This window comes from Miniopterus schreibersii (genome assembly GCF_964146895.1).
Source record: "Miniopterus schreibersii genome assembly, chromosome: 19".
NCBI classification, from domain to species: domain Eukaryota; kingdom Metazoa; phylum Chordata; class Mammalia; order Chiroptera; family Miniopteridae; genus Miniopterus; species Miniopterus schreibersii.
Window position 1 is genome coordinate 4,376,138 of NC_138119.1, and position 12,908 is coordinate 4,389,045.

The window sequence follows — 12,908 nt, forward strand, 5'->3', positions numbered from 1 at the left end:
TGATTAAACCTGTGCTTTTCATTCCCCAGCACTTGCTCGCTCCCTCTGCCTCTGTTTTTTCCATCCATTTCCAAAGGCACGTTGAACATCCTAAAAGCTCAGCCTGCTCACATTAGTTAGCAACAGCCTGCAATGCAAACGTTATCTGAAAAGTTTTAAAGGTCTGTCTTACCTCCAGTGCTTTGAGCGTCCCCGGCTCTGAAAGAAACGTAAAAATGGGCATGGTCAGTGCGAAGTGACTCTGGCTGGTGAGCAGCCCTGCTGGCCGTGCGCAGCGCGGTGGGCTGGCTGCTCGGCCTCCCCGACACCTGTAACGCACCTCCAGGGTCCCTCGGCTGCGCCAGGGCTTGTTTTGCAATGCCGGCTCTCTCGCCTCATTGGCTGTCAGGAGAGTGACTCACAGGTCTAAATGACTTCTCGGTTATGCTTAACTTTTTAATTGTTTATTAAGCAATGTCAGTCCAACCCCATAAAGCGCCTGGAAACAGTGGCTTGCACTAAATTTATGTGCACAAGAGAAAGCTAGGTGGGGACTTTCTTTCAACACACCTGGTTTTAAGACTCTGTACACACCAAGTTACAAAGATGTTGCATCGACTAGTTGCAACAATTGCAAACTGAACGTTAACAACATTGCATGTAATTTTTTTCATTAAGTGGCCGTAACTCTTATTTTTAATTTTTTTTGGGGGGGGAAGAATACATTTTGATTTAAAGATGGAAATAAAAAGCAGAGAATTGGCTTCCAAAGATTTCCCCCTCCTCCTCAGTGTACCTGTCTCTATATAAAAATGACAATTTCCATTACATTTCAGTTCCTGAAAGTGACTAATAGGTAGGAAGGGCCCAGGGAGCTTCAGGTGAGCAATGTGACAGAAAACCAAGGTGCTGCCCTATAATTAGAGGCTCCGGCTGCCCATGGAAAAGCCAGCGGATGCTATTTTTGCTCCTTTCCCATACCCAGGAGCACGTACACGTTACGACTTCTCTAGGCTGTGAAGGAAAACATCTCGTCATTTTGAGCCTATGCCTATCCTTTCCCACCCAAAATGATCCCCTGAAGAAGGGCCAGCAAAGTAAAAAGAAACCGAAGGGGGGAAAATCAGAAGAAAACGGACCAAGCCTAAATGTGAGCTCTGTCGGGCTCAGTGAACCCCAGACAGAGGTTCCACGAAGCCCTTCCAAACGGAGTTCAAGGGGAAACCATCCGTCAGAACCCCTGACCGGCTGCCACAGGCTGCGTGACACAGAAAGACTGCCTGGGGCATGGAACAGGAGGTTTGGTTTTATTTTGTTTTGATTTTAAGGTCTACTCCTGGTTAATGGATATGGAATATCCCGGGGCGAAAAGTCACCTTTACTGAGAAAAGCTATGTCTGCATTCCTCGGTCAGTTTCCACCCCCTCGCCCTGGCTTCACAGCTACCTGGCAGGTCTGCAGCCTGCCCTTGCCAAGCAGTGTTCCTGGACAGAAAGCTATCCACGTCTTTCCCTCCCCTCCAGAAATATGCAGCGTTGCAGAAGAAAGCCTGCGGGAGAGGGCTCATTTGGGGAGAGGGCCTGTAAGGGCACCACCTGGCTGGGTACCGTGCCCAGACCGAGCACCCAGCTCAGGTGAACTGGGGCTCCTAACACAGCAGTGGCAATACCTGTCCCGCTGGTTTGACCAAAAAAAAGACCTATATGCCCGAACAGCCCTAAATGACTTTCCTCTCCAACTGTTGAGCTACAGAGAGCCTGCCCTGGCCATCGGAGGCCATGGGAGCACCAGCAGGAGGGGCGTGTAAGTTCCCCCGTCCCAGGAGACTGGGAAAAGCTTCACTACGTCCAGATGACCTCTGAGGTCAGAAAACCAGTGTTTACACAGGAGTGTGCACCTTCATTTTGATTCCAAAGTGTTATTTCTTTCTGGCTCTGCATAGAAGTGGTGTTTTGTTTTGTTTTCATTGATTTTTTTAGAGAAAGAAAGGAAGGGAGAGAGAAACACCGATGAGAGAGAGTCACCCATCGGCCGCCTCCTGCACGCCCCCCACCAGGGATCGAGCCCGCAACCCGGGCATGTGCCCTGACCGGGAATTGAACTGGCGACCTTTCGATGCACAGGCCGACGCCCAACCAAGTGAGCCACACTGGCCAGGGCTGTTTCATAGGTTTTCAAAGTAGCAGTTTGCGCTGGCTGGGAAGCTAGAATAAGAACCTCTTATGAAGCGCGCCGTGGAAACGCTGCTCTAATTCCCCAGGCTGCCACACCGTCCTTCACCCCTTGACGTGCACCCAAAACTACCAGGGTGAGCGCTTAGATCTCTAAAAAAGTCTTTGAGTCACGGCTCCGCATCAGGACGAGGACACTGAGGGCTGATCGGCATCAAATCTACTTCGGCTGAATTCTGACCGACTAGGAAGGCTGCGGGCTGAGATCTGAAGAAAACGTCTCCCATCTCTGTCTTTTTCTCCTGGGAACTGCCTTAGGATAATTCAATTCTTCAACTTTTCCAAAAGTTTTTCATCCTCAACATGTCTTTGCCCTGCAGCCTGTGTCTCAGGCTCCTATTGATCAAACTGTAAAATGTTCTTACCCTTCCAAGAACCTTTCTGGGTGGTGACTCACGGGCCCGCGAGGGGTTTAGGCCTCGTGTTCTTTCATCAGGTCCCAACTGGTTCAAGGTGACTCAGAGCAGCCGTGTGGCGGAGGCGCCCGCCGGGGCCTCTGCAGCCAGCACAGGGCTCCAGGGCCACATGTGTGAGGGAGAAATGGTTTCCACTGAGGCTTCAGACTCAAGTCCTGTACTTCATGTGTTTAAACAAAAATCCAGCCCTATTGTATTTGTTTGTCCAACGCAAGAGGCTCTCGGTGCATATACTATTACGCAGTTTGCTTCGTCCTCTTATCTCCAGTTCCATTTCTTAAGACAAAACAAGTCAATACCTGTCCAGTAAGAGCCTTTGTTTCAAACGGGGCCACAGAAAAGTCACTACCAGTATAGCTTTTGACACTGCCCTGTCATCACAGCTAAAACATGCTGTTTTCATGAAACATTAAAACTAGAAGAACTGCCCAGCCAGCGTGGCTCAGCGGCTGAGCATCGACCTAGGATCCAGGAGACCATGGTTCGATTCCCGGTCACAAGCACATGCCAGGGTTGTGGGCTCGATGCCCAGTCAGGGGCGTGCAGGAGGCAGCCGATCAATGACTCTCATCATTGATTTTTTTTTTTCTCTCTCTCTCCCTCTCCCTTCCTCTCAATAAAAACATATTTTTAAAAAAACAAAACTAGAAGACAGTGGGAACTGGTCCAGTTTGGAAGGAAGTTGCACCAATGCTACGTTCACCACTCAGATCTTCAGCAATACTTTGAAAAACAAAAACCTTTAAGTAATACTTGGAAAGGGGCTTTCATTTCAAGTCTTCTCAGGAGCTCTAACAGGAACCCAACCATGTAATAGCTCCCAGGTCACTTTCATAATTATTAATATGTCATTCAACTGGCCCAAATAGTCAAATGGAAGGAGTAATAGCCATCCTTGAGTGTGAAACTGTCTTGGTAAGTTTAAAAAAAAAAAAAGACTGGTTTATATAACAGGACAGGATTTAAGTACTACAAAAGTAGAACCAAAGCCAGTTTTGGGTTATGTACTCGACGGTCAAGCCTCGGTTCATGAGAAAGTAATCTCCTAAAATGCCTGGTGGTAGAAGGCTGACATAAAATTCTATGCGCATCCCTTAGCTCATGTTAAAATACTGCCGTTCTCTTTACAAAAGAGCTGTTTCAGATGCCAACTGGGAGGGGGGCCGGTTCTAGGTAGCAAACCTGCAGGGTTAAGCCATTAGGACACCTTTCCAACTAGGAGCAGCAGCCGGAGCAGTGGCTGGCCTAGATCAGAGAGCAATGAAACACATCAGCAAGTGGGGATGTGCTTCGTTCGGCTAAACATCAGAGCAGCTGAGGCCTGTATCCCACTCGAGGGGAAAATACGGTGCATGTGCATTAAACCAAGGTCGTCTGCCCCAGAAGCATTTACCGCCAACGTTACTTTTAATTTAAACCCAGAGGGCGCAAAGCGAGCTGTGCTGATCAATGTCAGGGTAAGGAGGGGACTGAGGGGTTTTTTAGCCAGGTGTTAGGGGAAAACCTCAATTGTCCCCAGAGGTTGGGGTCTCGGATCAGACCTTGACGGGGGAATTCGGTGAGAGAGAAATGCCGCCCCGGAATGACATCAGCTTTGCAGTGACTTGTTCGGAAAATCTCATATAATGGAGCCCTACCTAGTCATTATGAAGCTGGGAAGTTTGGGCAGACACTTCAAAGCCCGCGTGCGTGTTGGTCACGGAGGTTGCCATGGAGAAGGTCAGGGAGGCACCTCAAGTTCAGCAAGAAAGAGACTGGAGCTGCCTGCTCTCTCTTTATATCTGGGCATGTTTTCAAATGTGAAGACATAAACTAACCGCCCAACCGTCAGATCTGTCTCCAAGCTGCATAGTTGGTCTTATAAATAGGAAAAAGAAAAAAAAAAACTTAATTAAAATACCTGTTTTTCCATACTTCATATGTACTTAAGTTCGTAATCAGAGTCAGATGCTCACGAGAATGAATTACTTCCTTCATTCGGGAATGCACAGCATTTTCTGCCAAGTAATTATTATTTCAAGGATGAATGAAGACTAGATAAATTTAAGGGATTCAGAGCATGAAACAGAAAAGGCTTCTGAACTCAGAGAAGACAACGTCCAAAGGAGGCTTAACCTCCACAAAAAGAAGTGACTAAGAGCTTCGAAATGCTCAGGGGTTAGTATTCAGCCACATCCAACACTACCAAGAATCGCAGGGGGGCTGAAATGTTCCTACTGAGGGAAAAAGGGTTAACTCCTAGGTACTGTGCGCCCTGACTTTGGACACAGCACTAAGTGGTGGATACAAATGAGAAACACATGCCCTTTCGTGAAGGGGCACGTAATCCACTAGAGGAGATAAAAAGCGTCGGAGACAGCAGGGCTCGCCACGCCACAGCCCACTACACGTTCCGCTACAACGTCCAGCTTCCCTCGTCATTCAGCTGAGATCATGGGGCCGGTTTTAACCAACAGGCTGTGGTCACCCAAAACGGAAATGCCCGCTTCCAGTCCGTGGGTCTCAAGAGCAGCACCCCTGGAGGCCGTGTGCTGAAGCAGCAGAGCCACAAGATGGAACTGGCTTGGATCCCCAAGTCGTTAATGAGGAGAGCGCCACCCCAGAGGACCAGGAGCCCACAGCGCCACGCATGGGAGAAATAAACTGTTATGTGTTCAAGTCCCTGGGAACCGGAGGGGGGGGAGGTTAGTGAGCATAACACAGCCTAACTTTGAAGCATATACAATAAAACCTACACAGAAAATGAGAGGACAATTTAAATCAGACCAGCACTGGGTGGTCAAGGAGAGGTTCAACTATTGGCAAAGAGCCTGGAGGACAGAAAAAGAGTAGGACCTTGGAGCCACAGGGGGGAAAAAGAAAGCGTATCTCAAGGAGAGGCAACAGGAAGAGCCCAGTAAGAATTCTAAAAATGGACTCACGGGACCAGGGAATAGATTTCTCCAGAAATAAAGGTATTTTTGTCATGAGGTGCCCTGTGAGCTGGTTCACTTTCCTGCCACTTATTAACCTTGTGAAAGGCCTAATGATCGATGCTCGGTGCATGAGCCTTGCCTTGCATAAATATTAGAAAGGAATGCAATCAGTTTCCTATCATTCGTTCTTAAAGTGCCAGCCAGGCACTCAGGCGAGCTTCTCTCCTACTTAGCCCACACCCAGCCAAGCGCTAGTCGCTGGGAGGGTGGACCCACAGTCTGCACCATCTCCCCCACAACTCCTGCTTCTGTCTCTAAGACGAGCGTGATCTTCGGGGCCCCAACACCCAGGTGCCCTACAGTCATGAATCTGCCCCACCTGTTGGTCGGTCTAGCCATTCCCTCATCCGTCCACCACGGCTGCCCCGACCAGGCCGCTAACAGGGTTCACACCTTCCCTCCAATCGCCTGGTCTCTGAAGTCAGCCCTGAACCGCCCTATTTTTCCCTGGCTCGCCCTTCTTCAGATTATTCCAAAAAATTTCCATGTCCACCTTTTGAACGAACTCCAGCTGCTCAAGATCCCTTTCTTCCCTTGAGAAAGTGTCCCTGGTTTTGAAAGGTCTCATTGATAAAACACAGAGGAACCCGGGGCGAGGGGGGGACAAAGAGAGAGGACGGGACAGAGAAAGAACAAAGGAGCCAGGACAGAAAGGGGAGGAATCGAGCCGGGGAGGAGGGGAGGCGGGCGGCCGCTGAACGCGGAGCTGCCCGCAGCTCGGAAACGGATCCCTGTCACAGTCGTGCGGTGTTATTTCTAAAAACCTAGGGGAAAATATTTATACAGAATCCAGAGAACGGCTGCCCTTTGCGAACGCTGGGAAGTGACAATGGACTCGGCTTGTGAATCCACGAGTTACTCTGCGTGATGTCTGCTGCTGGTGTCCTTAGCCTTTACCTCTGAGCTGAATATTTAAGGGGATGGGGAGCATTTCAGGGGCTGGAGACAGAGAAGGGGACATCTGTAATACTTTACACAAAGTCATTAATTAATTAATGCGCCGTTAGTGAGACTAGGGGTTGGGGTGAGCGGAATGGGGGCATGAAACCTCCCAAACTCCTCCTGAAACTGGACCTGAACCCTCCGCCTTCCAGGCGTGCGGGAAAGTCACGTGACTTTCAACGGGTCTCTCACCTGGGCTCGTCAATGACAGTTTCCGATGCAGACATGTTACAGTAAACACATAGGAAAAGCCGATGAGGCCTAATTTATGTTTAGCAAGTTTGACGTTCTGATTAGAAGCAAAACTGCAACAACAGACACGACTTACCGGCAGAAGTGACGCCGCAGTTGTCGACTCTTCCCAGACACTCTTTGTGTGCCCTAGCACCACACTTGAAACATAAATAGCCTTGGTAAAACGTTCCCCTGCGAGGCAAAATGAGAGAGGGATCGCTTAACCGGGGCTTCACAAAATCACTAGTGCGAGAAAGGAAAACAAGGGAGCACAGTGCTATGGGCGAGGACCGCTCGGCAGAGGCAGGGACCTCCCTGGGGCCGGGAGGGCCTGTCCAGGTTCAAGGCCGAGGAGAGCTCTGTGGGGTCCACACTGTTAAGACAACACCCCCACTTCAGGACGTTTGGCCGGGGACGCTCTCGGTCTGCGATGCTCAGCAACGACACCGGCTCCCGTACACTGAGCTCCAGGCCCCGTCGAGCTCACCTGAGGAGCATCTGGCAGGCCTTGCAGGAGGTCACCCGGCTGAAGGTGTGCATCTTAAACTCATGGAAATTGGAGTCGGCATAGTCAGGCCTTATGTTAGACCTAGAAAAACGGGAAAAGAAGAACTTCAGAAGAAAGTTTCACATCAAAGGAGCCGTCTAGTCATCGGAAATTCGAATCATCAACATCCCACGGGGCAGAGATCTGATTCAAGCAAAAAGGCTATTCCGTGAGCAACGTTTTCTAAGAGCCAAGAGTGGGTTTTGCCTTAAAACATGCGCCGAAATTTCACTGTGTCACAGCCAGCAACCCGCTAGGATTTAAGCAACCTGATTCTCCCCAAAATCGAGTGTTCCCAGAGAACTTTCCAGAATAGCCACGTAAGTCAACCTGCCAGGAAAAGCATAGAACAGGCTGGACAGTCCTTTCTGCTCTCCAGCCACAGCCCTGAGCTATAAACTAGCTGGAGAGGCCGAGGAAGGGGAAGGAGGTGCTGCTCTGCCACAGAGCCCATCTCTACACAGGTGTGTGAATGACGTAAGGATCTGTAACAGCGAATAAAATCATTTCACGAAACATTTGGAAACAAAGCGCCGATCTGATTATGGAAAACTTCCTCCTCGACAATTTGCTTCCCTTGCAATCCAAATAAAAACTAAACAAAATTATGCTATCACTTATGTTTTATTTACATTATACACATATACAAAAATGTACTAAGCACACTGCCAGCCACCATTCACAGTGCATTTTCTCTGTACAGACACGGTGACAGCCACAGGCTGTTCAGTTCTTTTGTTTAACCGTCACGTCAATCCCAGCCCTGTGGGACTGATGACGTCACTCATTTACATGCTAGGACGCGGCAGCTTCTGCTGATGCAAAGAGTATGACCGAGTCCAGAGCTCCACCCAGGCCTGTGCCTTCCACCACCAGAGCTACAAGACAGGGCAATGTTCACCTTAATATCATTAGATTTCCGTGGCTAGTGGGTCCGTGGAAACAGCTAGGTTTAGTCATTTCTAGAGGATTTCTTATACATTCGTAATTTACCCATGTCACAGAAGACAGCAGAAAAATTAAAAAAGGGTAAGTTCAAAACGGATACAAATCAGAGGTGCACCTGGAAAGCTGAGATGACAATCTCGGGTGCACATGAACAAATGGAGGGGTTGCAGGGAAAGTGAGATGCTGAGGAGCTAGGATTTCCCCTTTTCCAGAGCGTGGCTCTCAGCCACACGGAGCCTTGGCCTAACCAAGCGGGCGTCCACCAGCCATCAGTCTCCGAGGGGCCGGGAGAACCTTATGAAACACATTCGCCAGGGCGATCGGAGTGGCAGGCAGGGAGGCAGAAGGGCCAGAGGTCAGCCCTCCTACCCGGCCGCTGGGCAGCAGCTTGCTGAAAATGCAGTCAAACGTCAGCGCCATCTGGGATTCTCTGCTCTGTGCTCCTGGTGACCTCGCTCTAGGAAACTATTCCCGTGCAGGCTGAAAAGCACAGCCACTTCCGTAGAGACATCTCTGTGTTGCTGATTAAAAATTAGAGCGTTCTTGCCCGGCCAGCGTGGCTCAGAGGTTGAACATCGCCCATGCACCAAGAGGTCACAGGTTCGATTCCCGGTCAGGGCACATGCCAGGGTTTCTGGCTCAATCCCCAGTAGGGGTGTGCAGGAGGCAGCTGATCGATGTTTGTCTCTCACCGATGTTTCTCTCTCTCTCCCTCTCCCTTCCTTTCTCTCTAAAAAAAAAAAAAAAAACTCAATGAAAATATATTTTTTTTCAAAATGCAACTAACTAAAAAAAAACATTAGAGTCTTCTCCTTCATGAAGGGAGGGGTAGAGAAAAGTCAGGAACCTGGAAACAAAACATTCTTCATATTGTTCAGGAAACATTTGATTCTTGAGTTGAAAAGAGCATCTCGCCCAGTTTCCTTAGCCAAGGAGTCTGTTCATTTCTCTGTGAGCATCAAGGTGAGACCGTTGTAGATGAATTGTCAAGTAACAGCTTCAGTCCCAGGAATTTGAAAAATTCATCAGCCTGGAGTTTTGGACTCTAAGTAGGTCTCCTTCAGGCAGAAACTCGTGTCAATGGGTCCCAAACAGGAAAGAATTTGATTAATTTTAGAAACCTGCCTGGGACACAGGTGGAACACCTGTCTCATAGGGTCAACTCAAGTTGACCTTGGACTATTTCTATTTAACGCTTCTGCCAACTGACTAGGAATAAGCTGACTTTTCAGAAGACAAAACGCTGAGAAGAGACTCACACTACAGGGTTAAAAAGGAAAGTCTTAATAAAGAAAATAATTCTGAAGATGTTAGCAGTGGTTGCCATGAGGGAAATGAGACCTGAAGTGGTAGGTAGAACAGTAGGCAGGGACTACTGAGATGCTTTAAAACTACAGCTGCGTATCATTGTTAAAATTTAAAATCAAGCCCTAAAGAATGAAAGTCAAGGCTCTGCCCCTGAACTTACCAGGACGCAGAGGAATATAAAAGCAGAGCAGAGGCCAGGCATCTGAGATTCCACCTGGGCTCACATCCTAACTTCCAAACCATGAGCAGTGTGACCTCGGGCAAGTGGGTAAGTGGAAGCCGGGAATGCTCATCAAGTCAGACTCTGGAGGTGAGGTGAGGTGATGCATGAAAAGCGTTTTGGACTCTGCCTGACCCAGAGCTACTGTCTGATGAGAACCAGCCATCATTTGTGAATTGCTGAGTCCAGATCCCTATATTAATGATGTTATCGGGCTAGTGGTTTATGAGGGGCAAGAGTCCCTTGGGAGTCTTGGGACTGAGTCCCCAGAGGACTCCCCTTAAGAACGTTGTTATAGGCTCAGTGCCCTGGGGACCGAAGCCACATGTCATTATCTAAGCAGGACAAGAAATGGGGTTACTCGGGAGAGGACACGTATGAGAATGTCTGGGGAACCACATGAAGTCCTATCAAGTGCCAACTGGAGAGAGATGTCAACGGGCATGGCCTACGGCCTGTGGGGACAGTAAACTGGCTGACGGGAAGAGTCAGGAAGGTAGACTGGAACAGAAGAGGAGAGGGAAACAGGATTACAGGCAGACGGATGCAAAGACAGAACTATCACGAGCGGCGCTTCCCGCACGCCCCTAACGCAGCAGAACCTTCGCAGGCCCTTCCACGCTTTCTCACGTTTACTTCTCACACCCTAAAGGCAGAGTCCTTCATTCATTTCATACTCATCAAAAACCCACCATACGCAGAGTCCTTAACAATTTAGGAAAAATTTCTAAAACAAAAGGCTAATATGACCTTCACTGATATTAGCTTATATATTCGATCATTTCTCGATGAGAACTGAAGGCAGGCCAGGTAAATGCCCGAGTCCCAGAGCTCCAAAGAGGCCTCCAGCTGCCTGACACGGAAACACCACGGTCCCCGAGCCGCAGAACAGGGCACCGAGCGGGCTCACGATGGACCTGACACAGTGAATCTACTCGTCCTCTCTTAGAGTCGCCGACTCCACGGTGAGGATGTCGGAGCAGGGCCCGGGTTGGTTTCGTCGGGCCTCCAGCATCTCACGTCTCCAGGTCGGCAAGGGTGTGTTTAAACCAAGTAGCATCTCAGCCAAAAGCCTAAACGAGCTAGGTCGTCTTGTACCTCACGTTTAGCTGTCCCTGTAAGATGATGTTTGGGGTCTAAGTGGTGGTTTTTGTTGGTGGTGTTTTCCTTTCTTCTGTTAAGATGAAAAATTACAGAACATCTCAGGTATTTCGTTTTAAAGTGTCCCATGTTGTGAAAGTAAATCCACCCAGCAGGTAACAGAAAAGCACAAAGGACTTTATTCACGTCATCTTCCGGTCAACTACCCCACATCCCTCGTCCTTCACGACGCGCTCCCAGGCCACCGTCGCAAGCTCACCGCGCTGCCAGGTATTTAAAAAGGTAAGAAAGTGAAAGACAAACAGGTCCTTCCAAAGCCAAATTAAAAAAAAAAAACACAAAAGAAAGGCTCCAAAGGGACACCTTCACCTATTCCTAAGGAATTTATCAAAGGAATGAAAACAAAACGAGAGATTTATAAATCACACGCAAATCTGATTCTTTATATTCCAAATCACGCACAGTCTTTTATCTAGAGAAATAAATAAATACTTTCAAAATCCAATAAAACTAAGATAATGCTTGGCTCTGAAAAATAGCACTTTCTTATCTATTATATATTGCACTTCTTTATTTCATTCAGCGTTGCCTTTATAGTAATTTCAAATATGCATCCATCACTGAACTTCCGTGACATCTCGAGGAAATCGTTGAATAAAACGTAAAGTTAGTTAAATCCGTAATAAGTTTAAAGTGGGGGGAAATGTCGGGCTACAGCTAATTTGGGTCTTTGTTACAAACTTGATGTGCGGCTTTTGGTGCATAAAGTATCTTTCTATTTTTGGCTTCGCCCCCAAGGAAAGAATCGTATCTGTCACTCCGGCTACCGGGCCTGGCCTGGCAGTGGGGGAAGGGAGGCGACTCGCCATTGGTTGGTGCCTGTTCTCTGCGTCACTCAGATTTGTTCTGAGGGTAAAAAGACAACATACACACACGCGCACACACACCTTACTACATTTTATTTATTAAATGATGAAAAGCATTATAAAAATACCAGGTACTAATTCTATTGCTGTCCTAAGTGACAAACATGTCACTCATACAGGTAGAACAAAATAAATGATGACCTACCCACCCCCATATCCTGTTTCAATGGGAATAAAGCTCGCCTTGTCTTAGACAGTTAATAAGCACATTAAAGCGTGTTATTATGTATTTAGTGAGTGCCCCTGAGGTGCCGGTCGTTTTCGAACACTGGGAACACGATGGTGAATGTATCTATCTCCGCCAAGGATGGATCTCCAGCTCACTTGGGTTGTCTGGCTTTACTTCAAGTCTTCCGTTCAGATAGATTTTTTATGCTCTTGGCAGTGAGGGAGAGAGAGAGAAGAGGTGTCTCCATGTTCAGGATTAAGGGCCACTCCACGTAAGGGGCAGTCTAGAGGACGTGGACTTTCTCATTCCCCGGCCCAGTAAACCTGCAGCGTCCGTGGGGCCGTCAGGAGCACGGGAACCAGGCTTGCCGAGCGACACGGTGAAGTTCATTCCTGTGCGCATTTTTAATTGTGTCTGGTAATACTGAAGCTTGCTGTGGAGTCGATGTGTTTTAGAAGCACAGGAAGATGACCACACGGCCACGAAGCAATCTCTGGGGACACCAGAGGGCACCGGAAAGGTAATCGACAAGCCTCACGAGGATTTCCCCTTCAAATTCAGTGATGATCACATATGAAAAATGGTAATGGACAGCCCATCCTTTGCAATATAAAGCCTCTGTTTTATATTAAACATATTTATGTTAGTGGCACCGCTATTCTCCAGTGTTGTAAAATAAGAACATAATATCCAATCAACATGGAGCTGGTGTTAGGATCAAACAAGTTAACACACACCAAGAGCCTGCCCCGCGCCTGACATGGGGTAAACACAGAATAAATGGTAAACAGCGTTATTTTAATTAAATATTACAACAAACAGGATGAGGGAGACGCTGCATCCCCAGAGTGTGATTTCCCACTTGAGGCTCAGGTGAGTTAGGTAACTTGCCCAAACTCATGAAGCTATTAA

General features: G+C 48.1%; 1 protein-coding gene across 1 annotated transcript in view; it reads right to left on the reverse strand.

Moving 5' to 3' along the window:
- The window catches only part of VAV3 (vav guanine nucleotide exchange factor 3), a 157,829-nt gene that overhangs the window by 55,977 nt on the left and 88,944 nt on the right, over nt 1-12,908 (reverse strand). The window contains exons 16-18 of the mRNA XM_081120315.1: nt 7,265-7,366; nt 6,872-6,969; nt 173-198 (exon numbers count right to left, since the gene is read on the reverse strand). Coding sequence (XP_080976441.1) covers nt 173-198; nt 6,872-6,969; nt 7,265-7,366 — 226 coding nt within the window. The remainder of the gene's footprint in view (nt 1-172; nt 199-6,871; nt 6,970-7,264; nt 7,367-12,908) is intronic.